A 26731-nucleotide genomic window follows, 5' to 3' on the forward strand; every position below is an offset into this window, starting at 1 on the left:
GTATGTTATAATCTGTACAAATTTTTTAAATCCATGTTAGTCTTATACTAATTATTGATGTATTTATCTTATGTAAAGTTTACTTTTTTATCTATGTTATATTTGTGGTCCTCGGTTGAGTACCAACACAAATAAAATCTTTTGACTTTGACTTGACTTTGACTATATAGCTGGATCTGAACTGAGGTGGTGAAGTGAGCTAAAAAATTATGATGGATTCAACCCAGATCTGTGACTGGGGGTGAGTGTCTGAAAAGTTTCAGCGCTCCGTCCATCATTTCCTTGTGTTTGCTTTGGTCACCCTAAGTTGGCAGGGTATGCCCTCAGATGGGTCCCTTGCTCACTTGCCACTGGATTCAAGCTAGCCAGGCTGATGAAGGATGTTACCCAGGAACTGGTCCCAGGATGCATGTTCCCGGGTCAGGGAAGACCTGGCTTGCCAGTTCTGGCTGGACTGTTCCCATTTGGCACAGGGTCAATACTGATTTGCAGACAGCTGGGTCTGAATTGAGGTGGCGAAGTGAGCTAAAGAATGATGATGGATTCAACCCAGATCTGTGACTCGGGTTAGTGTCTGAAAAGGTTCAGCGCTCCGTCCATCATCTCCCTGGGTTTGCTTAGTTCGCCCTACATTGGCAGGGTATGCCCAGACGTGGGTCCCTTGCTCCCTTTGCCACTGGATTCAAGCTAGCCTGGCTGATGAAGGGTGTTACCCAGAATCCGGCCGCAGGATGCTTGTTTCCGGGTCTGGGAAGAGCTGGCTAGGCAGTTCGGGCTGGACTGTTCCCATGAGGCACAGGGTCGACTGATTTGCATATAGCTGGGTATGAACTGTGGTGGCAAAGTGAGCTAAAGAATGACGATGGATTTAACCCAGATCTGTGACTGGGGGTGAGTGTCTGAAAAGTTTCCGCGCTCCATCCATCATCTCCTTGTGTTCGCTTTGTTCTACACAGATCCTCAGACAGAGGAGGAAAAATATTTACATTTTTTTGGATGTCAAACAAGCTTTGTTGTATTTGGAGATGACAGAAGAGTTTCAAAGGGCTGCCAGTTTGTTTGTGACATTTGGGTCAGTAAGAGGTGGTTTTATACCTTCCAATTCCACTTTGAGTAGATTGCAGGCTATTTTGCTTGCTTGTGCTTCTCAGGGAGCAGAAGCAGAAAATTTGATCCAGGGTAGGTTGGCGAGCAACATTTTGACTCCTGGGCATCCTCAAAGGGGTATCTATTGAGAGCATCTGTAATGCAGCTACATTGACCTCCCCACACATGTTTATGGATCATTATAGAATGGTGTTAAGGGGTACAGCATGCACAGATTTTGCTTCAGTAGTTTTGGATGCAAGCACTAGTTGTTAATATGCGATTCTAACATATTGTTTGTGATTTTGTCACATTGTATTTTAATTAAACATTTGTGTGGAATGTGCAGGACAAATTCTGGTGTGCATTTGCTGTCTCATGAAGCTCACAGTTGATTTGGTATCAACTCATCTTGTAATTGGGTGGTGAGGAAGACTGGCGATGAGGTAATGCCCCGGTTACTTACCGGTAATCTTCATTACTTCGAGTCCAAGTCATACTTGCCACAGTGAATTTCCCATCCCCCCTTCCCTTTTCTTTGTCAGCTTCATGTCTTTTTGAGGCTGGGTAGGCACAGGAAGTGGGGTGAGTTTGACCTTCTTTTGTAGTAAGAGGAAGCCGTCCTAGAATGTGAAATTTGCTTGTAGGGTTCTGTGGGGGAGCTGAGGCTCATCGCGGAATTAACTGTGGCAAGGAAGACTTGGACTTGGAGTAATGAAAATTACCGGTAAGTTACCAGGGTATTCCAAGTCACAAGTCTAACATTCTGAATTACGTTGTTCAAGTGTGATTCTATACTTATGTTTCTTGCCATGAGAGAACACTGTCTGCCAAACTGACAGCCCATCTGCTCAGTAGCATAGGTGCTGTGTCACAGGCCCTTGTGTAAGGAAGGAAATGGGCGCCCTGGCAGCTATTTAATTGATAAAATCTAGTATTAATCAGTGTTCTGTTGTCCATTCCATTCTGGCCACTGGTCCCCAGTGCCACTGCACCTGCTGCACCAATGTAAGCTATGCTTCTGCACCCACTCTATAGTTGGGCAAATCATCATGTTTCAAACACCAGTGCCCCGCTGGGGAAACCTTTCAACGACTGCCCAAACAGAGTCGGGTCCGTCGGTGTAGGCGCATCTGATCCCCACCTTATTTAGAACAGATAGTCTGATCTTTTGTTTTTTTAAGTTGGTATCGCCAAGGAAACTCTGGCAGTCTTTAAAACCCAAAAATGTATTAAAATGAACCCCACAGTGTGGGAGTAAACAAAACCTGTGTCCTTGGAAGAGCATATTTGAAAAATAAACAAAAAAGTTTGCTCACAAAACCCTTGTCTTTGGAAGAGTATATTTGAAAAATAAACAAAAATGTTTGCTCAGCGGATGCTTGAAACATGGTGGCCACTAGGCAAACCGCCATTGGCTTCAGGGAAGCCACAGAGGAGGTGGTTACTCTGAAGGCACAGAGCTGTTCTCTAGATATGGCGGGGAATAGTCCAGCCAGAACGGTGGAGGTCAGGGCTTTAAGTGGGCTGGGTCCTGCTGGTGCTCAGCACCAGGAGTTCTTAAAAGAAGGTGCTGAGACGTGCCCCTACCGGGCTCTCCTTTTTTGCCTTCAGGGTGAGGGGGGGGGCTTAACTCAGCAACAGTACAAAGCGTCATTGCTTTTGCTCTAACTTCAAAGAGACTCAGTTTTAGGTCTCGGCTTAGCAGCGCATACGCTGTCTCAACGAGACTAAAGTAATTTGTATGTTGGCTGAAACTTGGTGTAATTTATTATGCATTTATATTTATTGGTTTAACTCTGGCATTGCTGTTGTAATCTAGCTTTCTGTTGGCTGTTAATACCATACCTAACTTCCGGGTAGTCCGGAAGCAGCAGTGCCTAACTACAGTTTCCCTCCGCAGCAACACTCTGTAGGGCGCACAGGGAACTTTCTTTTTTCTCTTCAGCAGCGCACGCCTTACAAGTCACATGATGCTCGGGCGCGCCTCCAGCAGCAGCGTGGAGAGTCATTTGCTGCCCTTTTCTTTGGCTTCCCCCGCCCCCTACTTAGCGTGAGGAATAACTCTTTGTATTTAACCAAACTATCCCTATGTACGACAGCCGCTGCTCTCCGCCCTCCCCCTGCGGAGGCTGGCACCGTGCGGTGACGTCACAGTGATTGCCAGCTCTGCCCTTGCTGGTTCTGAGGAGGGGGTGGGACCGGTCCCTCGTCACAGCACGAGAAGGCAGCAGCTCTTCTGAGTCGTGTGCGGCCACCTTCACTCCTTCACTGGGCCCTGCCTCCATCTCTCTAGCCGGCTCTCCGTCGGTCTCTCCTCCAGGCTGGCCTTGCTGTAGGGCTCAGAGGCTGGTTTAATAATGACGTAGGGCCGTTGGGTAAAGTGATTGATTTATTCTCTGTACTAAATGACACAACATATACGAGTGACCTTTAAACTGTGGAACGGGCGTAACCACACTAACAACAAATATATCAATGTAGCGTTTACAAGAAGCTGTGAGTCATGCATTTCAGAGAGCTGGATTTCACCCTGTATTCACCCTGTAACAGGTTCGATCGGCAGCTTCACAAACGGATCCAATAAATCTGTAAAACTGTCGATTTGCTGGAAAAAAAATTCCCAGAACCCGTTTGGCAGGTATTTTATTTTCACGTATAAATGCGCCCCAGCCATTACCACAAGAGTGCGGCATTAGGCAACTCACAAGGAACAGTGCTTTAAGTGGGATGGAAATCGTTGTTAGGGGCCAGGGGGGTGAGTTGGAAGAAATTATAAAGAACATGATGCCCAATAGTTTCATTCTAAACGTCTTGGCAGCTACGGGAAAGAGAGAAAACAGCAGTAGGACACGTAGGGCTGAAAACACATCCGTGAGGGACACGCAGCAATGACAGTGAGCCCTCAGGATGCACACAGAAGGCGTGAGAGGCTAGACATGTTTATGCCTCCTACACCCCTGAGTAAGAGCTCGCGGTCTGTCGCTTTAGCCTATTGTACACTTTTATGTACAGTAGTCATGTGACTGGGTCTACCTGCTCTGCAAAATATTGCCCTAGAGTAGACATGGTCAACATTGAGCTTCCAGGCAGCAATCCTGAGTATAGAAAACCAAACAGGGTCCGCAGCCCAGTGGAATGAGCACCAGAAAAGCTTTGACGATAGGCGCATGGCTGGTCATTATTCTTCACGTTTTTCCGCCTTTCAAAAAAGTTCCAAAAATAATTTTAAAAATTCTGCGCAATATTTTTACCTCAGCACCTTTGTTTTTCATGCACCATTTATTTTTTACCTCAGCACCTTTGTTTTTCATGCACCATTTATTTTTACCTCAGCACCTTTGTCTTTCATGCACCATTTATTCTTTCCTTAGCACCTTTGTCTTTCACGCACCATTTATTTTTACCTTAGCACCTTTGTCTTTCACGCACCATTTATTTTTTCCTTAGCACCTTTGTCTATCATGCACCATTTATTTTTTCCTTAGCACCTTTGTCTATCATGCACCATTGGGATCTCGTTTCAGTCACAGCAGTGTGTTTTGTGCCGAAAGCAGCTTGAATGTTGAGCCCTAGTTTCTCTTTGCTGAATGTTATTCCGCAGTATTTTGTCAACGGAAAGGCTTGGCCCTAACAACAAGGTAACAAAACAGCTGCCACGGGAAAGACAACACCACACACAGTGATTGCGTCCTGCTGCTGTGCCATGCTGGGTCATGTTAGTCTGATTTAAAGAACAGCACCTATTTCGACTGCGGTTTGAAGAATTTACGCCCATGGTCGTACCATAAAGAAGCTATACCTTTGCAAAAATGAGTTTGTGTACCCTCGTTCATATAATTGCAGGTACGTTTCTGTAATTTAAATGCCTAATTGTCAGTCCGTGATGATGCCTTCTAAAAATGTCCAGATTACATTTTTCATCAATTTGTACAAATTTCATGATATGCAGCAGAAAAAACATACCTTGCATTTTTACTAGTAAATTTAATTCAACAGCCCTTTAAGTGTGTTTAAAAGGTTAACATTGCATTTATATAGCCCTTACTACCCCTGACGAGGCATTGAAGCGCTTGACAGCAGAAGCATGTACCTGGGATCCCAAACTTAGTGGTCAGCCCATTAGTTATTGGAGTAGGGTGACCAGATTTTAAGAATGAAAAACCGGGACGGCCCTAGAGGAAGGACTGTGTTTTGGTGAGGCCTGTATCTCTGTCAAAATAGAGGATTACACTAAAAAAAATCAAGAATATATACAGACACACATACATGCACACGCCTAGCACTCAGAAGGTAGAAGGGAAATAGAGGTGCATTTAAAAAATAAAGGGTGGTTGTAAGGTTCCTTAAAGGCCAATTTTTCATGCAGAATGTCAAAGAATAGAGCAGGTTTGAGATTTTTTGCCTGCAATCTATGGACGTAGACCCATTCAACGTTTAAAATTTGGCGCTAAAGGAAGCAGTCCTTCTACAGGCACAGATTCTTCCTGCACTGAAAAAAGAAAGCTTGGTGCTTTTTGAAATGTCTTTACAAGTGACTGTCACGCAGTGTGATTACAATTTGACACCACCTTCACTTCACTGTATGCAATGCAAGTAACACTTTCAAACCGTCAGCAGTAGCGGTCGGCAGTAGGTGTTTCTATAGGGCGGTGACGTGGGCAGGAGGAGGGGCAGGGTGGGGGGAAATAATGTATGGATTACGGAGTTTTACAGGTAAGTAAACATTTAAATACATAAAACGAATTTCGTTGCGCACACTGCATCACATTTGGTGATGCAGTGTGCGCAACGAAATTCGTTTTATGTATTTAAATGTTTACTTACCTGTAAAACTCCGTAATCCATACATTATTTCCCCCCACCCTGCCCCTCCTCCTGCCCACGTCACCGCCCTATAGAAACACCTACTGCCGACCGCTACTGACCGTCAGACACCACCCCTTGTATATACCTACTACAACAGTATACTCAATACTCTAGATTATTAGTAATTTATGCAAATCACTTGTGCCTTAGTATAAAACATATGTAAAAACCTACAAATTAAAAAATAAAACAAGGCCATTCATGCACACACTGCCGCAATCATTAGTAAATTCAATGCATGTTTGTGATGCGTTAGATCATATGGCCGGGATGCCTTTCACCCCCTCCCAACACAATCCCCAAGGATGGGAAGACGGATGCAGTTCTGAACTTTTGGAAGGCGGGAGGGAGTTACCCTCCCGGCCGTATTTATTAAAATATGAAACAAAATTAAAACATTAAAATAACAGTTTCATATCATGTACAATTTTTCATTTATTCATACGATGCAGTCATGTTTATTGGCTAACCTTAACAAATCTCTAATACAAAGGTTATCCTAGCCGAGTCTAAACATCCTGCAAATGCATACTTTCTAAAAAATTGTACATCCTAACATTACGGGCCAACGGCAAGGTCGTAACCGGTGTCAGATCCCTACTACCAGAACTCCCCCCTCACGGTGTGAGGGGCGGGCGCACAGAGGACTGTACCTCTGTGCCAACTTCCAATTTCCCTTGTCTTAGCGGAGGCCCCTTATTTAACTCGACGCCATCTTAATGGCCGTCCGAGGACTCTTGTGAGGTGTCTAGAAGGTAGCGTGGACCCCCCTCCCACCCCACACTGTTCACCACATCCGCCGTCGCGGATATCCTGGCCCCGGGAAATTCCTAGGAGGGGCATCGAGCCGCCTCCTCCCCTGGGAGGGGCCTATGACCGCCTTCCCTTCGGCGACCCCATACTTAGTGGGTGCCGCCTCCCCGTGTGAGGGGCCAATGGCCGCCTCCCCCCGGGCGCTCCCATCCATAATGGGTGGCGCCCTTCCTCCAGGGATCTTGAAATTACTGCTCACCGATCATGACCTTACCGCCACAGGCCGGATAGTTGACCGGCTATCCGGACCCCCCACACTCCTACTAAAGGTCATTGTTAAACAAACCCTTTAACCATGCTATGAAGTCTCCTATGAGTAAGACATTCCCCTCCCGGGACAAATGAACCCCATCTTCGAGATACATGTGATCCCCCCGAATGCATCCGTGCGGAATACTGTGCAACTGTGCTGAACGAAACAATCTACCAAGCTTGTTATTGACTTTCTTTACTGAATGATTCAAAGCTGACACAGAGAGGGCCCCCCGCCACACCTTCCTTGGAATCATGTGTGACCATGCTATCGTGCACCCCGGAATCCTCTTTGCCAACCAGCTAACAGTGGATAGAACCCGCTCGAGGAGTACTCGCCGACCGAGCGCCACCACATCATTGCCTCCCAGATGTACTATGATTATAGACGGCGGTGACCTTGTCCGCCCTAACAGACCCTCGACAAAACATTGAAACTGGTCAATACAGAGCCCGCCCCTTCCGTGGAAGGTCACCCTGTACCCGTATTCCCCAGCTGCGTGAATCATGTCACCTGCTTTGAATACGTCCGCGGCACGCCTCACGTATGAGTGGCCCACGACCCACACCACTCTTTCCTCAGCCGGTGGTCTTTGACCGCTGGTCCCCAGGTGTCGGGTCGACTGCACAGTCCGCCCCGCCTCGCAAGCTCGCGAAACTGTAAACCAAACAAAAACAAGAAGCGTGAGTGCATGACATTGGCTTCACAACATGTGCAAACGCACATACCTTTTATAACAGTTTGAGGACCATCGCCCCAATTGTTTCACCATTTCAACACTCTGACCCCTGGCTGTAGCCTCTGTAGCAGCCCCTATCCTGAAGGAATGGGTCCCAAAATCGCTCGGGTCCAAGCCCGCTGCCGCGATTGCCAAAGTTAACACCAGCTGAAACTGAAACCTTGTCAGTGGGGTGGCGTCGGTGTGTCTCAGCAAGCTTCCCCCCCATGCTGCCGCCCTTTGCGCCAGGTATTCCTCAACGCACTGCACCGGGCACATGGGGGACCCTCGCATGCGCTGGACAACAACACTGTCCCCTATCGCACCTTGATCGGTTTTTGACCTGGCGATTGTGATTACCATTGAATCACCCTTGATCTGAACGTGTTCCCGACACAGGCCTCCCCCCATATCCTTCTTATTTCTTGCCACCAGCTCGCTCACCCGCATAGCCCCATGGAATGCTAATGCGAAAGCGGCCCGGAATAGCACTGCTTCGGACTGGGAGGAACATGTCGCGGGGAGCACCGACATCAACAGGGACAATCTTTCCAACCCAATCGGGCGCCTCTCGTCTACTCTATGACCCTCGAGGCGTTGCCACCCTCGCAGTGCCTTTTTTACCAAAAAGGAAGATGTGGGGTCCTTGATGCCATACGCCTGCGCCATGAATGCAATGGCGGCCCGGTGCCTATTGGCCGTTGCTGCTGTTCGGCCTGCCTTGTGGAGTGCTACTAAAAACTTCAGTACATACTCCTCCTGCCCCCACTTATCCCCTCCTGCTGGGCCCAAAAATGCACAATAGGAACGAAACGCTCCTTCGTACGCCTTCCATGTCCTGGGGGCTAAGCTGGCTCCCACGAGGTCCTGTAATCCGGGGCACCGAGTAACCAGAGAGCTTCGGGAAATGGTGCCGCCACTAGATCCGCGGAGGGTAGATAACCCCTGAAGGCCTGCATGTGGGAACGAGAGAGTGCATCAGCCGCCTGGTTCAGCACACCCGGCACGTGCCTTGCCCTAAACTGAACGTTCAGTCTCATGCACAGCAGTACAATTTCCTTTAATAATCGCAAAATCCACTTGCAGCGTGCTGCCTGGTTATTTATGCATTCATCCACGGTCATGTTATCGGACCAAAACACCACTGAGCGATCCTGGAAATTGTCCGGCCATGCCTTCAGGGCTACAAAAATGGGGAACAACTCAAGAAACCCAATGTTACCTGTGAGCCCACTGGTGTGCCACCACGTCGGCCATGTTTGTGCCGACCATTGATTACCAAAGATGGCGCCAAATCCTACGCTCCCTGCCGAGTCGGTCCACAAACCCAGCTCGTCCGAGGATGCTGGTGGCTTGCTCCATACCACTCGACCGTTGAAATCCGCCAGAAATGCCAACCATATGCGCATATCCTGGCGAACCTCGGCAGACAGTCTCGTGCGGTGGTGTCCTTCTTTGAGACCGACCATGGCTTGAGCAATAGAGCGGGAAAAGGGGCGGCCCATTGGTATCACTCTGAGGGCAAAGTTAAGCTGGCCCATCGCTTGTTGCAACTGATGGAGAGTTACCTTCTCTTTGCTAATGCACAATTCTAACGAGGCCCTGAATTTCATTACTTTGTCCCTGGGCAAACGGAAGCATCCCTCCACTGAATCGAGCTCAATTCCAAGAAACTCGAGTACAGTAGATGGCCCCACCGTCTTCCCCGGTGCCAATGGCACGCCGAACCGTCTCATGAGATTGCAAAATTCCAGTAAAGCCTGTGCACATTCCGTGTCACCGGCTGGCCCCAAGAACAAAAAATCATCTAGGTAGTGCATAACCTGTGTATAGCCCGTAGCTCTGGTGAATGCCCATTGCAGAAAACAGCTGAATTTCTCAAAATAAGCACAAGAGATGGAGCAACCCATTGGCATACATCTATCCATATAATAGCGTCCTTGAAATACAAAACCTAACAGACGCTGATCCTGAGGGTGTACCGGGAGCAACCGGAATGCTGATTCAATATCCGATTTAGCCATCAGCGCTCCGGGCCCCAGGCGATTCAACATGGCGACGGCCTCATCAAAGGATGCGTACCGCACCGAACAGACTCCTGGATCAATCGCATCGTTTACCGAAAGACCCCTAGGAGCCGACAAGTTATGAATTAACCTAAACTCACCTGGGTCCTTCTTAGGGACTACCCCCAACGGTGAACAAATGAAATTAGGAACTGGCGGTTGCCTATATGGGCCGGCGACCCGGCCCCGGGCAACCTCCTTCGCAATCTTGCTTTCTACCACCACCGGGTGCTGCTGAACGGACAGTTGATTTTTACACAGTGAGTCCCCCCGAAAATCCCCCGCCGGGATGTGGAAACCATAGGAGAAGCCGTCCCGTAACACCCCAGCGTAGACATGATCAGGGTATTCGTTTAGCCAGGGGATCATTGCCATGATATCTACGGGGGTAGGTAGTGGTACCCCGTTGCCAATATTAGACCTGTTTGGCACCTCCTCTACCCCCGGTATCCCCATTCTTGGCTCTGCACGAACTCTCTGGGTGCGACGAATGTCCGCATCCTGCACACTCATGCCTGAACTTACATGTCCCATGTGGCCTCGTGCACTTGCCCCTGTTAAAATTCCAGCAAACCCCTTTTCTACCCCCATTCCCACCACTCCTGGGTTGGTGATCACCAGCGGGGATTGCTCGAAAGGGCGCCCCCGATTGATGGCGGGAAGGCGCCGACCCATACTCGCCAAGCGAGGACGACTTCGTCGTGCCCGGCAGGAGCTGCTTCTGCCAAGAGACGGAGTCGAGACAGTCCCACGTCAGAGACGAATCGTGCTCCTTGGCCTTACGAAACTTACTATCATAACCCCTCCATTGATCGCCCTCATATGTTTCATAGAAATCCATTATGCGTGTTTGATAACAGGCCAATTCAGACAAAATCTCTGGCTTACGTTCACCCATAATAGCAGTAAACATCCCAAAGGCCTTGGCCCAATTAGAGATCGTCTCATCTACCCTGAAGCCCGCCATTTTTGCGCGCCACACACTCGGATGCAACAAATCTTTCTGAGCCTTAACATACTCAATCTCGTGATGGTCAGTCAGGAGGAAAAAACATATTTACATATTTATCAGCCCAAATCATTTCCTTCGTGGCCAGTGGGATATGCTGAACTACTTTCTCCCTTCTTGAGGGTAAAGACCCCCCATTTGCCATTGGCAATGGCTGCTTACCAGACTCCATAGCTGGTCCCGCTGATTTTCCTCCGCCAGCCGCTGGGTCTTCCGAGGGAATCTGTGAGGGGACAAGAGGGAGATTCGCCTTCGCAGCATCTCGCGATTGCCGCAACTGCTTCATTAGCAACCTAGCCTCTTTGGCCGTGTCTCCGGGTGCCGCTGCACCTTCGGTATTCTTTCCAAGCCATGCGGCCAACTGGGCGGCCAACTCCGGAGGCATTTCCTCCTCACTGGTGGGCGTAACTACAACCGGAATCGGTTGGCCTGCATCCGGGATCGGTACCGGGGCCTCCACTGGACTAACTGGGCTTACCGGGGGTGACTCAGGAACTGGGGACTCCCCCCCTGCCGCCCTATTCCTGGCCCTTTTACCTCTCCCTGCGGGGACTACTCCCGGCAATGCTGGTCCGATGACCTTCTTCGACCTGCCCGTATTATTCATTGCCGCCATCTGCTTCTTCATGCTCGCCATATCTTTTATCAGCATGCGGAGCATCTGCTCCGTCCCTGCCTTCTTTTCGGCCTTCCTGCCAGGCATCGTTGTCGGATAGTCGACCCTTGCTGCTGAACTGCTCAACGAGGTCCTGGATCCGGAGGTCCGAAGTCGCTGGAAGAGAAGGCTCCTGGAAGAGAAACACAAAAATTACAAGTTCTCAAAATTGCTCCTTGTTCTGTCTAGAGCTCACGTGCAACGAGGGGGTGCAGCTTCTAAGCACAGGAACAAGAGGATGCTTCTTTGGATCGTTGCTCCTTTTATTCCTCTTCGGGAGGGCGTGTACCCTCCTCTGGTACGCCTACGGGGCGTGGCCAATGGTGTAGGTGTCTAGGACAACCCTTCTTGGGCGGGAAAAGGCGCGCCCCGGCTACGCCGCTTCGGGCATACCAGCCGAGACACGCCCCCCGCCCAAAATGGTTTCCCGGGGGGATCTGGGCCCCCTACCATACGTTCGGGGGGACCGAGTGGTCGCCCCTTTCCAATACCACTGTTTTCACATTACCATGTCACCGCAAAGTATTTTCCCAACCCGCCTCTTACATCACAGCCAATTATAGCTTTGGTGAAATCAACAGAAATGTGGATGTGGTTGACTTGGTTAGTTTCCGGGATTGAAAGGCACAGGGATGCTGGTTAGCCCCAAGTCTTAATTAATGGGTTATGACTTATGGTGGGGGAGTGCTGTTTATCCCCAAGTCTTAATTAATGGGTTTTGGCACAGAGAGCATTCATTAGTTCCATGGCTTTAAGGCAGGTGTGATAATTAGTTGCTAATCCAAAATTACCAATGGGCCTCCTAGTTCCTCCTGGTGCTAGTACTTTGACTCTCTGAGGGACATGCTGTTGACACAGATGATTACATCGATGACAGTGAAATAGGCACAAATGATGAACTGTAGTCCTGTTTTGAGCAAATTATAAAAGAGCAGAGTAGTCTGAATGAAACAGGTGAGTCTTGATAATGCACTCTTAGACCAGCAGAACTTTAAGGATGTGACCTGATTTAATTTGGTCCCACCCAAGATGGCCGCCTGGTCTCACACAATCCAAGTTGGTTGACGACATCTTCCAGGGCCAGCATTAATATGCAGGAATACCACCATCAATGGATTTCATAAGACAGCCAGGCTAGTTTAAGATATGACATGAACCAACTTAGCCAGATCGGCTAGTCCCTACTTCGAACAATTGCTACTAGTTTTGGGCTCCTGACACCAGTGACCCTTCTGCTAGACATCAAATCAGTGATGTCCTCTTGAACTGTAGGTCTGCAGCCTAATATGCAACTTCCATATCTGCCCTTATCCAACACTGTTACCTAAATAGGCAACTAAACAAGCAGATACAAGTAAAGGCAACTTGTACAACAAAACACATTATAAATAATTTGGTACAACAAATGTAGTACCACCAACCGATATTTCTCATACGTTCATTCCTACATAATATTACTATATTTGATCAGAATACAAGCACACACAATCCCTTTCTATAAACTTTCCTACACTTTACTAAACTCAACACCACTCCACGCTAGACTACTCAACTACACTACACTCTATAATATTTTCCTCTGCTCCATACTACACCACTTCACTGTACCACACTACACTCTATAGGTTTACATTAACAAAATTCGAGCTAGTAATGTTGCATTAATATCTGCTACGCCAAAAACTAAAACTTTTACTAATGCGAGACCTATTGCATTGCAAATGCTTGTTGTACAGAGCAAACATGAGCACCAGTTAAATTAAAGAAGGACATATTCATGTTTTGAATAACAGGATGTTTAGCCCACATGAGTCTCAAACCTGATTTCTCAGCTCGAAAGTCGGCCGCTGTACCCTTAGACCACAACCTCGCTCACAAGAACGGAATCATTTTCAATATTATATACAATACAGTCATAGTTGTTGCTTATTTATCTTATGCAATCTACAACCATTGACAAAGCCAAAAGTCCTGGCTTGTTGTAGGTGTAATGGTACTTGGTGTGTTAATATATATCTGGATGAATAGACAGAGCAGCAACATATCAGGGGTGCAGCACACTATGCTAAACACAGAATTTTAGCTTAAGCTTTCTTAAGCTTCCCCCTTAATTACATCGGCCACGCCCTTATGAGAGACCCCCCCCAGTGTTTTCATCCCCCTTAAAACCTTGGTGGAGGTACTTACCTCTGCCACACTGCTGACACGCGCAGACCGGCAGCCATAGGCTAAGTGAGGCCACTATTCTCCATTGAAGCAGTTTGAAGTGTACCCCAAGGTTACCGGAGCTTTACTTTGCACATTGAGTGCCCGCATTGCTCAGGATTACAGTCGCTCGTATTTCTGTGAAGATATACCAGAGCGACAGAGCTGAGCGCATTGGTATGGCAAGGCTGCCAAAGTCCCTGGAGCAAAGAGAGCCACTCGCCTCCCAGCTAACGGGTGAGCAGTGGCACCGCAATCACTCCGGTGCCACTGCACCTGATGCACTGTAGATAATTACGCCCGTGGGTGAACTGGGAATACATGGATGGAGGCTGGAATGCATGTTGCCTATTTTAGAGCCGCCACGGGTTCCTAAAAGGTTAAAGGGGAACGCTGATGAAATATATTCCTGTTAAAGGAAACTGTACACCGTTAACTTGTCAAACGTCGGTGCGTTGTTTATTTCTGCTGACATCCTGTCCTGACCTTTACTAATAAATATTTAACGCTGCTGTTTTGGCGTTGCTTCTCTGGCTTTAAGGTTCTCACATTACAAGCTTGTCTTTAATCTGGCGAGGCCGTTTATATACTTTCTTTCTAGATGTGACATTTCGCTTTCACTTTCGCTTCACTCAACACTGAAGTTTGGAACACTGCGTCTGTTGCTCCGTGGTGTCTGTCTGACTCTGAGATATTCTGTTTACAGGTCAGTTTTATATTGTTATCGGGATATAATGAGTGCAAGGAAGTGTCCTACACGTGGGATAGATTTGTGTCTGTATATTTTTGGAGACTGGTACAGTAACACCCTTTTACGGTGCTCTTTCGCTTTGACCCTTGTCCGTAAAATCACTGACGTAAGTTCTGTCTCCTTCACGATCTATTATTTTCTTAAAAATTTTTTTGCACAGTCATAGCGCTTGCGGCTGTTTACATTCCCTTTCTCCTAAAGCACCACCCTCCATGACTTGCGATCAATGATATGTAGCAGCATTTTGGTTTCACTTTCATTTACTTGTGCTTGTGTTTCTTTTCTTCAGAAATACTTTAGATTGTTTAGAGGTGACGCATTTAGGTGTAATTATGAACACGTTACAGAAATGGTCAAAAAGTGTGACTTCACAGTTTTATAAAAGCTTTGCGGCTTAATCACAAACGACACTTCCAAGCTCTAGACACTGGTTAACTGCACGGGATCTCTGACGTTTTTAAGGCTGCCTGCCAAAAAGTAAATATTCTCCTCCGTTTAATTGACTGTCAGTCAAATTGGTGTGTCTGTGTTATTTTCTCGACTCGTACATAACTATAAATAAATAGATTAAAAACGTTATTAATTGCACGGCGGCCATCTAGATAGCCAGCTCCCCAAATAAAAGTGATATTTTTCTGTTTGACTCCCAACTGCTGTTTGACTGGCTGGCAATGGAATAGTGATATTTGTTTGATTTTTTAAAGTTTGCTGGCCAAATAATTTTTCAGCTCTGCTATTTACACTGCAGCGAATTAATAGCACAGAAACTTTACCCCAGGTACAGCTAAGTGAGCCATATCTATATCTGTATACTGTAAATTTGTTACACTTAGTTACAGACATTAAATGGAAAAATATGAGTGCAGGTACTCACCAAAGGAGCATATATTGGGGTGGAGTTTGGGGCCAGCAAAGGGAAGGTCAAGCAAGCTGCAGGGGCTCTGTTTTTCACCTAAGCTATGTATGCAAAAATATGCATGCATTGTAAGAAGGTCTATAGTATCTCTCGATAAGTTATTACACTAATGACCATTTACATAGTACTACTTACTAATAAATGCTTGATATTAACCAAGGTAACCCCTATTTTGCAACCACAGAATAATAAAATGTTAAGGAAAAAACTTCGTTTCCAAACGTTTGCCTTATAGTTTACATGCATATCCTTGATGCAGGAACATAAGTCACTAAGCTACATGACAATGATTTTAACTTGTGACCTGGGTAACACAATGATCTCTGCAACAAAAACAGTAACCAACTGTGCTATCTACATAAAATACAAAACTGTGAACTGCAACTTTCATGCACAGCTTTACAGCAGGCACATTGACCCTCTATGTAATTCGAACCTTTGATTAGAATACACTCAGATATTTCCAGTTAGTGCATTAACCACCAGCGTTATTAAAGCACCATTGTACCCGGGAACATACTGGATACACAAAGATCTCTGTTCGAGGTGATACTTTGAAATGCAGCCTGTTGTGATCAGTTAAGCAAGGCAGAATAAAGTGATCGCATTTGTCTTGTTGTCGAATTCTTTGGGGCAGAGTTAAAAAAAAAATTGTTCTGACTTTGCTCTTTGAGAATGCGCCCGCCCACTTTTTGCTTCCAAGCCATGGCCCTTGCTGCATTAACACAACTAATGTTGACCTCATGAGTAGCCATTGTTAAAATACATTTATCAGGAAGTGGGCGAGCCTAATAAAGGTCAAACCAATTTCGGGGCTCTGTCTCAGCTCAAAGTTCTCTTGGAACCTCGAGCCCAAAATGAGCCAAGCTTTCATGTGACTCCTGCCTGCTACGCTCACTGTACACTTATGCACAAAGTTAAAAACAAAGGATTAACATTTGACATAAAATGGAGAGACACTTACAGCCATATTCATGAAGTGAAATTGCGCCCGCAATCGCTGCGAGAAAGCAATTGCGGGCGCAATTGACGTAATCGGCATTCAACATCAAAATAGCGAATTCGCTAACACATAATAGCGAATTCGCTATAAAAATCGCAGAATCCCGGTAGCCGATCATTAGCGAATCGGAAAATGCGACAAACCACGGATTCTGCGAAATAAATTGCGAATTCGCTAAATAATCGCTATCGGCATTCATTAAAAATCGCTAATACCGAAAAACCCAAAAATCGCTGTTTGCGCGGCGCAAATTAAGGAGAACTCAAACCAGGTGGTAACCATAAAAGCCATGAAAAAATTACTTTTGAAAAACCGTTGGCCAATCAGCAACAGGTTCAGGCCTGACCAATCACACATAAGGACATTCAGCAACAGCATTTGGAGTGCCACAATGCCAGGAATGTACATGGTGGTGAGGCGTCGAAGGCTACAGCGAGCAGCACAAAGGAGACGCAGGATCCAGGACAGAATTTTCCTCCAGCGGGTCACCTTGCTGGGCCAAACCAGAGAGCAGATATATGCAAAATATAGGCTGAATGGGGAAATGATAATGCAGCTAATACAGGACCTTGACCCCCTGATGCAGCACCCAACAAGCCGTACCAATGCGGTGCCTACACATGTGCAGGTATTGTGTAGCCTGCACCTCCTGGCCTCCGGGAGTTTCCAGGGGATAGTAGCGGCTGCTGGGGGGATATCCCAGCCCACCATGTCACGCTGCCTCCACACTTTCGTTGACGCCTTGCTCACCCAGCTACAGCGCCACATCAAATTTACCACGAGCCAACAGGAATTGGACTTGACCAAGCTACAATTCTACAATGTTGCCCATTTTCCCCATGTACTTGGATGTATAGATTGTACCCACGTCGCCATCTGCCCACCAGCTGCCACAGAGTATATGTTCGGCAATAGAAAGTCTTACCACTCCCTGAACATACAGATGGTGTGCAATGCTAAGTCATACATCACTGACATTGTGGCCCAGTACCCAGGGAGTACCCATGACTCCTTAATATTCCGGCACAGCGGCCTCCACTCACGACTGGTCAGGGGAGAGTTTGGTGAAGGACACCTACTTGGTAAGTGCACTTTGTCAACAATGTCACATTGCTATGAAGTAACTGTGCAGCACAGGCAATCACCATCTGCTCCTCTCATTCAGGTGACAGTGGCTACGCCCTCCGTGAGTACCTCCTCACCCCTTATTTCAACCCTGCCACACCCCAGCAACGGCGTTACAACGCTGCACACATACGGACAAGGAATTGCATAGAAAGGACATTTGGCCTGCTCAAGAGCAGGTTCCCCATACTGCACAAGACAGGTGGGGCCATGTATTACAGTCCAGCAGTGTGCTGCCGCATTGTGGCTGTCTGCGCAATACTACATAACATGGCAACCAAGAGCCGGATACCTGTCGACATCTCTGGCAGTGAATCAGAAGGGGACGACCGTCCACCTCCACATGTACGTCATGCCCGCGGAGCAGATCCTGCGGAAGGACACAGGCGCCGCAACCACATCACTACAAACTGTTTCTAGTGCACACATACCACTATCACAACACTGCACCCATGCATGACGGATGAAATAATGACATGAGTGTATATGAAGTATGACCTTTCATCTTTACTGTTACATCACAATAAATTGGCCTTCAAAAGAAATAATTGTCTGATGGGGAGTGTATTACTCCATACCTCCCCATGCTGGGGTAGGGGGTTTGCAGGACTGGACTGCATGGCCTCCCCCAAGTTTTTACAGTCCTCAACGATGTTGCCGACAAGACGCCCCAAGTCGTCTCTCCGCATTGTCAGGGACGTTGTTGGCCCTACTCCCTGATGTTGGACGGCTGCTGCGGCGAGGTGGAGGCAACGGTGGTAAGGAGGCACTGCTATTGGTCGACGCAGCCTCACTTGCGTCGTCACCACCCTCTGCTTCATCCCGGACAGTGGCCTGTCTGCCAAGCACAGCTGCAGCGAGTAGGTCGAGTGACCTGGCCACATCCTGGCAACACTGCAACATTTGTGCCTGCATAGCGAGTGACCGACGTGCCAGCTGAGATGTGGCGTGGCCAACAACATGGTTAGACCTAGTGTAGGCAGATAGGCGGGCCAGTAGTTGTCGGTGGCGTCTACGGGTCATGTCCTGCTGTGTGACAAGCAGCTGGTTGTTCTGTCTCACAGCTGCTGTCATCTGGGCAATATGTTGCCCATTTGCCTGCATCTGGGCAAGCATTGCTGCCATGTGGCGTGCCTGCGTGCGATGCACCGCCAGCATGCGGCGTTCAATGACCAGGCTTGGGTCTGGTGTTGCTAGTGCCCTGCCGGTGCCTGCTGGGCCCTGGCGCTGCTGGCGCCTCTGTGCGATGGTCTGTGCCCTGCCAGCTGTTGTGTGCCTCGTCTGCCTCCCAGGCGCTGGTGGTGGAGGCTGTACCACTGCTGTTGCGGCACGGGGTGTTGGTGCTGTCGCTGGTGCTGGCTGCACTGCAGTGGAGGCAGGGGTGGCCCTGTTGGCACGGGGTGTTGGTGCTGTGAGTGGTGCTGGCTGCAATGCTGCTTGATGTGATGTGCCAGGTTGTTGGGAGGACTGTCCCTCACCCTCAGTGTCCTCCTGGCTCTCAGCAATGTGTAGCGCATCACTATCGGTGCTGGCTTGATCCCCTGCACCTGTAATGTGAAAGGGTGGATGATTAATGTTATGTTTATTGCACAGGAAAATTTGACACATGCACGCAGCCTTGCTTTCTCTGACTGGGTTTTGTTTAGACTTAGCAATGAGTGCTCTGGCACTGTTGGGCTGACTGCGGGCTCATGATTACACTACAAGTACCACAATGCAATGGGGCTTTTTTGGTGTGCTTGGTCTGCATATTTGGGGATGTCATGGTGCTAGTTCAGGACGTATGGGCATTGTTAGGGGAGTGGGTCGCAGCCGCATGGCACTTACCTTGACTTTGTTGTTGGCCGGGTCGAGAGGAGTCCAGCTGAATGACCCCCACGCAGGCTGCTGGCGCTATGGTCTCCTCAATCATGTTCTCCAAGGGGGTGTTAGGTGTGGCTAATGCATCCCCTCCACCGGTGCCCAGTTGGTCCCCAAGCCGCAAAGCAATGCGCTCCTTCGAACGTCCTCGCAGGTCATACCAGCGCTTCTTTATGTCGTCGATGGAGCGCTGGGTGACACCGACGGAATTAACCTGGGCGCGGATGCGCTGCCAAATCCTGCGCTTCTCGGGCTCTGACACCCTCCGAGAATCTTTGCCAAACAGCTTCCCATAGTCATTGCACACCCCCTCAATGACATACTCCAATTCAGCCTCGGAAAATTTCATTTTTCTTTTCCTCTCCTGCCCACTGCTCCCTGCTGCTGCATCCTGGGACATCTTTCTGCACTTTCCTTCAGGCTGGGGTGCTGCAGGGTCTTGCTTTAGGAGCTCCAAACTTCACTGCTGCCACTCCCTAGCTCTGTGTTCGGTTTGTGGGTGTGGTGAGCCTACTTCCTGGTTGTGATGTCATCAGTCGGCTCGAAATGCGCCTTCCTGTTTTTGCGATCTCGCTGTTAGCGAGATCGCTAATTGCGATATCGCTATTTGCGATATCGCTATTTCGGCAAGGGAAATTGCCGAAACTGCGATTATTTAGCGATTGCGGCTAGATCGCAATCGCCAATTGCGATCGAATGTGAATCGCTTTTTTTCCGCGCTTTCTATCATGAATGCCATTTTGCGATTCTCAAATAGCGATACGCAATTTTTCGCTATTTGCTAATCGCAAAATGGTAGCTTCATGAATGTGGCAGATAGATACGTATTTAGTGTCTGATGTGTACAAAGTGAAACATAAAATCTTGGCATTAATCCTGGATTCCCCATTTCACCCAGCTCTGTGATTTTAGCCAAACATTTTAGTTGACCAATCCCCCTTTTTCTTCATTATCTCTCAATAAACCTATAATGTGAATTATCAATGTCAAACCTATTGCATGTTAAAGAAATATGCTCTTTTTTTAATTTGGAAGAGACTTTAACCTATTTTACATGATGTTTTTAGATGATTTACATTGCAGATGTTTACAGGGTCCGGTTCGTGCAAGGGCTCTTAGGGCCAAGACAGAGCCTTGGCTTTGCTCTCCCTGTTAATTTGTTGGCTCCCCCATCTCTACATTTGTCTTCTGTATGGTAAAGCCGCTGCATCATTTGTTCACAAACCTGGCATTTTCTTAAAGAAATTCACAAAATTATCACAAAACAGCGCAAACATTTCTCTAAAAGAGATATAGATGGACTGTTAACACACACATTCCCTACACAGTGAAAACATTCTAAATACATTTGCCCCCTTTCACACTTACTCACCCTAGCACACTTTAAATACCCATTTCATACTCTCTGAATCACATTTAGTTTCACACAAACACACAAGTAGCACTTTTCATTCTCACAGTCATATCCAAGCTTGCAAACTCTCACACTTAATGCTTTTACTTTCTGGTTCTGACACGTTCTTTCATGGCCGGACTATCTACTGGGCGTTTGGTCATGCTGCCGAGCTGGGGGCTGATTTCACTGCGGTCGGGGCGGATTTTGTTGCTGGGGACCTTTTCGTGTGCTTCGAAATAAACAAAGCAAAATGAATGTTTGTCAGCACACGCAGGTCCCCATCAATGAAATCAGCCCCCAGCTCGGCAGCATGCCAAAATGCCTGGTATCCAGATCGGCCCTGGTTCTCTTACAAACACACTGCTGCACAGTGGAGGCTCTCAAAACAATTATAACAGGTACAGCATTAAGGCCCTGATTTAGATTGTGGTGGACGGGTTACTCCCTCACAACAGTGACAGATATATCCCCCCTGAAATATAAATCCCATTATATTTTATGGTATTTATATTTCGGCGGACGGGATATCCGTCACTGTTGTGACAGAGTAATGCGTCCATCAAGCTTTAAATCAGGCCCTAAGACTGGGGTCATATTTTGTGCGATGTGCGTATTCACCTTTCGAAACATTCTCAGAGACTGCCACAGGTGTGTTTAATTGGGTCAAAGATACCTAGGAGGTGATTTGACTGCTACAAATCACCTAAGAAGTTCATCATTCTATAACAAATGCTTATCAAGAAATGGCATGCTAAGGAATTAATACTAGTGCTGCAGTTTTTTGTAAAATCAGGAGCACATTGATTTAAGTATAGATTTCTGCATAATATTTTCATTTCATGCATCAGCAGGACCTTTAGTGTGGAGGAGGCATACTCTGTAAGCGTTGCTCTTGATCCAGCGTTGCTCTCAAACAACCCTCCAAACCATCACAAAATACTTGAGAGCTATCACACTTTACTCGTCGGTGGGACCCATTGCACCGCAAGTCACTCATTCACACAAATCACACCGCTCACCAAGACAAGTGAGACGTGAAGGTGAGCTGCCGGATAGGGGAGTACCTTATTAACCTAAATTTTAATTTCTATACATTATATACATATGCATATATGGAAGTCTCCATTGATTTTTGGACTCATAAGAAATAACATCAAGGCACTCCACTGTTTGGTCGATGAACCAGCTAGTAGAAGTTAGTTGATGGAAATCAAGACCAGCTTAATTTTTTATTTCTCATTAATCTTTATTTCTCTTATTATTTTTTGTATTCTGTCATGACTTTAGTTATTACATTTTAATATTTAATGCATAATTTTCTTATTAAAACATTCCTACAAACTTAGTCAAAGAAAAAGGAACTAAACGAAATTGGCATTTATTCACCCCTTCCATGCTCATGACGAGCTCAGCTCGTCATGAGGCACACTGCTCGTGTGCTGATGACGAACTGAGCTCGTCATGACCACACTCGTTTCTATTGACCTTTAGCACAGCAGGCAAATAACTCAGGCAGCCAAGGTGTTAATGAAGCAGACAAAATATTAATACATTTGAATACCATATTACCAGATTTGTTGAAGAAAAGACAGGAATACACAACACAAGTTCCCAAAACTCACTCCCTATCTTCCTCGATGTTCACCTCCCGTCAAGACTCCACATTCAAATCTATACCCCATCAAAAGTTAAAGTCAGGAAAATTTCAAAGTCTTTGCACCCAAAAATCATTCAGTCCGACAGCTTGTCGAGGTGCGCAAATTAATTTCAGGATCAGCTTTTTCTCTCTCTCTTGTTCTGGCTCTTTTATACCCTTTTTCTCTAACTATCTATCTAAGATTTGAAACTTTAGGGTTCGTACTCATTTCTTATTGGTCCATTAGAGGGGTGGTAAAGATCACCTCATCTCCTTCTTGTCCATAATTTTCACAGTCATTTCCACGTTTCCAATCTGGTCCAACTTGTCCATTTTGATATTCATCATCCTGTCCTTGCAAAGTTTATACACCATGTAGTTACTTCACTCAATTTTCCCAGGCTCACAAACACGAGCATCTCTTTGGCAATTGTCCGTTTTTCAGGCCATGCTGACCTTGACACCAGTAGCCCAGGCACAGGCCGTTTATGCATCTCTCGAGCACAGGTGCGCATGCGTAGAGCCATACTCTCTTGGAGTCTCGAAAATCAGCCATGTTCTGGCTAGGCAGCACAGGCCTCAATGGGAACTAATATGAAAAAAAACATAATAGACATTAGATTTTAGAATTAAAACCCTTCTGTTTACCTCCCACCATTCTAATTTTACCCTATTAAAGGTTACTTATCGGGAAGTGACACAAATGCATTGTTTACTTACCAAATTTGTTCATTTTGCCACGGAAAACACGATATATAGGCACAAATGCATTGTTCTATTTATTGCATTATATTAATATGACATCTTCACATGATTAATAAATTAAAGTTTGCAAAATAAGCAAATTAGTTTCCCACGTGTACTTTTTCTGTGTATGCTTTTCTTTTTGTTGGCTAGTTATAACACCACACGATTAATGCAGGTTATGGTTATGGGAACGTACTTCACATGGGGTACACAAAATGTTTTGTCTCTCCCTTGCTCCATCAGTTCCCCCCTTTGGTGATTTTATCACCACACAACACCCAACATTTTTTAGAAAGTTTTTATAAAACATGTTTTAGGTTCTTTTCATTTAATTAGCCTAGACTCTTGTATCCTCCAATCTTGCCTCATTGTACATTTTATCTTGGTACGCTTCCAACTCTATTTCTCCCTTTTCACATTCTCTTTCTTTGTTCTCTTCCATTTTATTCTTTATTGATTTTCTAATGTTTTTTCTTCTTCTATTTGTGCAAATTAATCTTAGTATTAATATCATGAAAATTACTACAGTCAATGGAATTAACACTTTCCCTATTATTGATCTACCTATTTCAAGAAACCATTTCTTTACAGCTGAAAAACTCTTACCAAGTTTCTCAAGAACACCGTCAACCTCCAGTGGAATAATTTCTTTATGTAATTCAGTAATATTTGTAATATACTTTTGAATGTTTTGACTCTTGTCTGGGATATTAGTACAACAGTGTTGTACCTTTAAAATTCCACAGACTCCTCCTTTTTTTGCCAATATTATGTCAAGAGCAAGACGATTTTGCATCACCATAGCTCTCATAGCAACCATTTCAGTATTTACCATTACAAATCCTCCAGCCGTATCTGTTGATAAACGATCTACTATCGTTGGCAATTTTCGAATTTTGTTTGCATTAAAAGATATACCCACTGCTGGTATCAATGCTCCAAAAACGTCACCTATTATTTCTAAAAAACTTTCCCTCCTTCTACAAGTTAATGGTTTACCTATTTCATGAATTCCGTTAGTTCCTCTATCTACATGAAATATTTTAGGAAAGACCAAACCTACATAACAGGATCCATACCAATGGTCTGGTAACCTATAATAAGCCTTGTTACCACACAAAAAGTAAATTCCAGTAAAAACAGGGTCATTTTCGCCTTTAAATCCCCATCCTCCTTTTATGATATATGTATCCTCACACTGACTTGCTCCCACAAAATAATTGTCATACAAGTTATTGTCTCTTTGAATGCATAATTTCTCTAATTGTGGAGTATCTACAATAATTGCCACATTTATATTATGTTCTTCAATGTTTTCTTTTTTTTTTTTTGGGACGGTGGCCCCCATCCCTGCACCCCGTTGGGGCAGGGACAGGAGGAGGAGGCCCCCGTGCCGGAGGGCACGTGGTGGAGGCGGCCTCGCGTTACCCCCTCCGCGTCCCTCCCGCCGGCCCGGCGGCAGAGGGATCCACCCCTGGGTGTGGTGGAGGGAGGCATCCGCAGGTGCCCACGCACGGAGAGAGACAAAAGCTTGGCTCAGAGGATGACTTTCAATAGATCGCAGCGAGGTAGCTGCTCTGTTACTTACGAAACCCTGACCCAGAATCAGGTCGTCTACGAATGATTTAGCACCGGGTGCCCCACGAACAATGTAAAAAAGGATTATATACATGTTTCACATCACTCTTTAATTCATGACTCTTTTCTCTTGTACTCCCATTTATCTTAGTGTGTTCAAATTCAGGTCTGAAAGGTATCACTATTGCTAATATAAGCCACACTTCCATTAATAATCCTGTACATATTAACCACATTCTACACCATTTTCGGAAAATAGCACATTTTGATCTTTGTACATCATTGGCAGGCATTTTTTTTTCAATAAATCAAATACAATATTCCATTCACAGTCTTTTATCGTTACCACAGTACCTTTGATCCCTTTTTGCACTTGGAAAAGTGTCTTTAGATCTCTTTCTCAATATTAATCTCCTTTATATTTTCTTTATTTCTTTTCTTTTGCTTGTGTCCTCTTTTATTTTCCCAGGTTTTTCACAATTTTGTCTTTATTCAGTCCTTTACTCACTTCGAAAACTCAGATTTGCTTGACTACTGTTCACCTCCTCTTTTGATGGCGATGCAACATATGTCCATTCAGCTGATTTATACGTTTGATTTGGCCTTCTTACTCTTTTTGGCCTTTTTAAGGTCTCTTTATTTTCTCTTGACAGCTCCTTTTGACTTGTTATTTCATGTACTTGTTCCTCTTGATTCTTATTTTTATTAATCAATTTGAATTTTAGTCCATCAATACCTTTAGGCCAGTTGTCTCCTCTACGTGGCCTTTCATTTTCAGGCTCTACTTTTTCTCGTTCTACTTTCCAAGCTCTTTTTCATTAACTTCTCCTTAATTTGGTTTCCTCATCATTTTTTTCAGACTCAGTTTCAGACTTTTCATCACTTTTTCTTATTCTGAATTTTATTATGTCTCATCCACTGAATCTGTGTCTTCTATTATCAGTTCCGTCACTCTATTAGGAACTTCTCCAGAGCTGATACTTGGAAGCTCATCCTTATCGTGAGAGCTTTCCTTTTCCACAGTTTCAAGATTTACATTCCTGCTTTCAGAGCTTTCAACTTGTTCTACAGAATTTATACCTTTACCAGTTTTCCTTTTACTTTGATCAGTGTCCAAACGGGTCTTGGTTTTTCCAGATGTCGACTTTCAGGTCGATCTTCAAGATCTGGTACTTCAATTATTTCATTTTCTCTTTCAGATGCTGAGCTAGTATCTGATATTTCCAGATGTCGACGTACAGGTCGAGCTTCAAGATCTGGATTTTGGTCTTGTTCGCCTTCAGAATCAGAGTCAGTACTACTTTCTGTCTCCTCCAATTGTTGATTTACAAGTTCAGGGACTCGAATTGTGTGACTGGCATGCACCCATCTTTTCACTCCAGTACGCTTGACTGCAGGGGTGCTAACTAGGATGACTTGCCTCGGTCTGTCCCAGCGAGGAACCAGACAGTTTCTTCTCCTGTGCACCTTTATCCGAACCCAATCTCCAGGAACTAGATCATGAGCAGGATGTTTCTCTTTTGTACTTGCATCAATCCCAACCTGGTGGAATACAGAAGTTACCACATGATGACAGGTTCTTGCAGTAATATAGTATGATATCATCATTTATAGTCAATAGTGTATCAACTGGCACAAATGCTTGCCTCATTACTCTTCCCATCAGTATTTCATGAGGACTCAATCCTGTTTTTCTATATGGTATGCTCCTTACGGTCATCAGAAAAAGTGGCAAAGCATCAGGCCATTTCAGTCCTGTGGCCAAACACATTTTTCCAAGTCTGTTTTTTATTGTCCCATTTACTTGATCAACTACCCCAGAACCCTCTGGTCTGTAAGCACAATGCAACTTCTGATGAATGTGCAGGGCTTCACAAATTAACTGTATCAGTTTGTTCTGAAAATGGTGTCCTCTATCTGTCTCAATCGTTACTGGAAAGCCAAATCTCAGAATGATTTCTCTTAAAAGAAGCTTTGCAACAGTTACTCAATCGTCTTGTAGGGAAAGCTTCAACCCATCGTGAAAACAAGCAAATGATCACAAG

General features: G+C 45.8%; 1 protein-coding gene across 4 annotated transcripts in view; it reads left to right on the forward strand.

Moving 5' to 3' along the window:
* Window positions 1–26731, forward strand: part of LOC147727423 (programmed cell death 1 ligand 2-like) — a 367618-nt gene that overhangs the window by 28928 nt on the left and 311959 nt on the right. The window contains exon 1 of one of the 4 annotated variants that reach the window (XM_086961497.1): window positions 4795–4932. The exons of 2 other annotated variants lie outside the window; for them this stretch is intronic. In XM_086961497.1, coding sequence (XP_086817623.1) covers window positions 4899–4932 — 34 coding nt within the window. In that variant the 5' untranslated portion in view covers window positions 4795–4898. Of the gene's footprint in view, window positions 1–4794; window positions 4933–14313; window positions 14381–26731 lie in introns of those variants that run through there. One more of the 4 variants, XM_086961501.1, reaches the window with a different exon arrangement.

Source organism: Lissotriton vulgaris, chromosome 3_1 (assembly GCF_964263255.1).
Source record: "Lissotriton vulgaris chromosome 3_1, aLisVul1.2, whole genome shotgun sequence".
Classification (NCBI taxonomy): Eukaryota; Metazoa; Chordata; class Amphibia; order Caudata; family Salamandridae; genus Lissotriton; species Lissotriton vulgaris.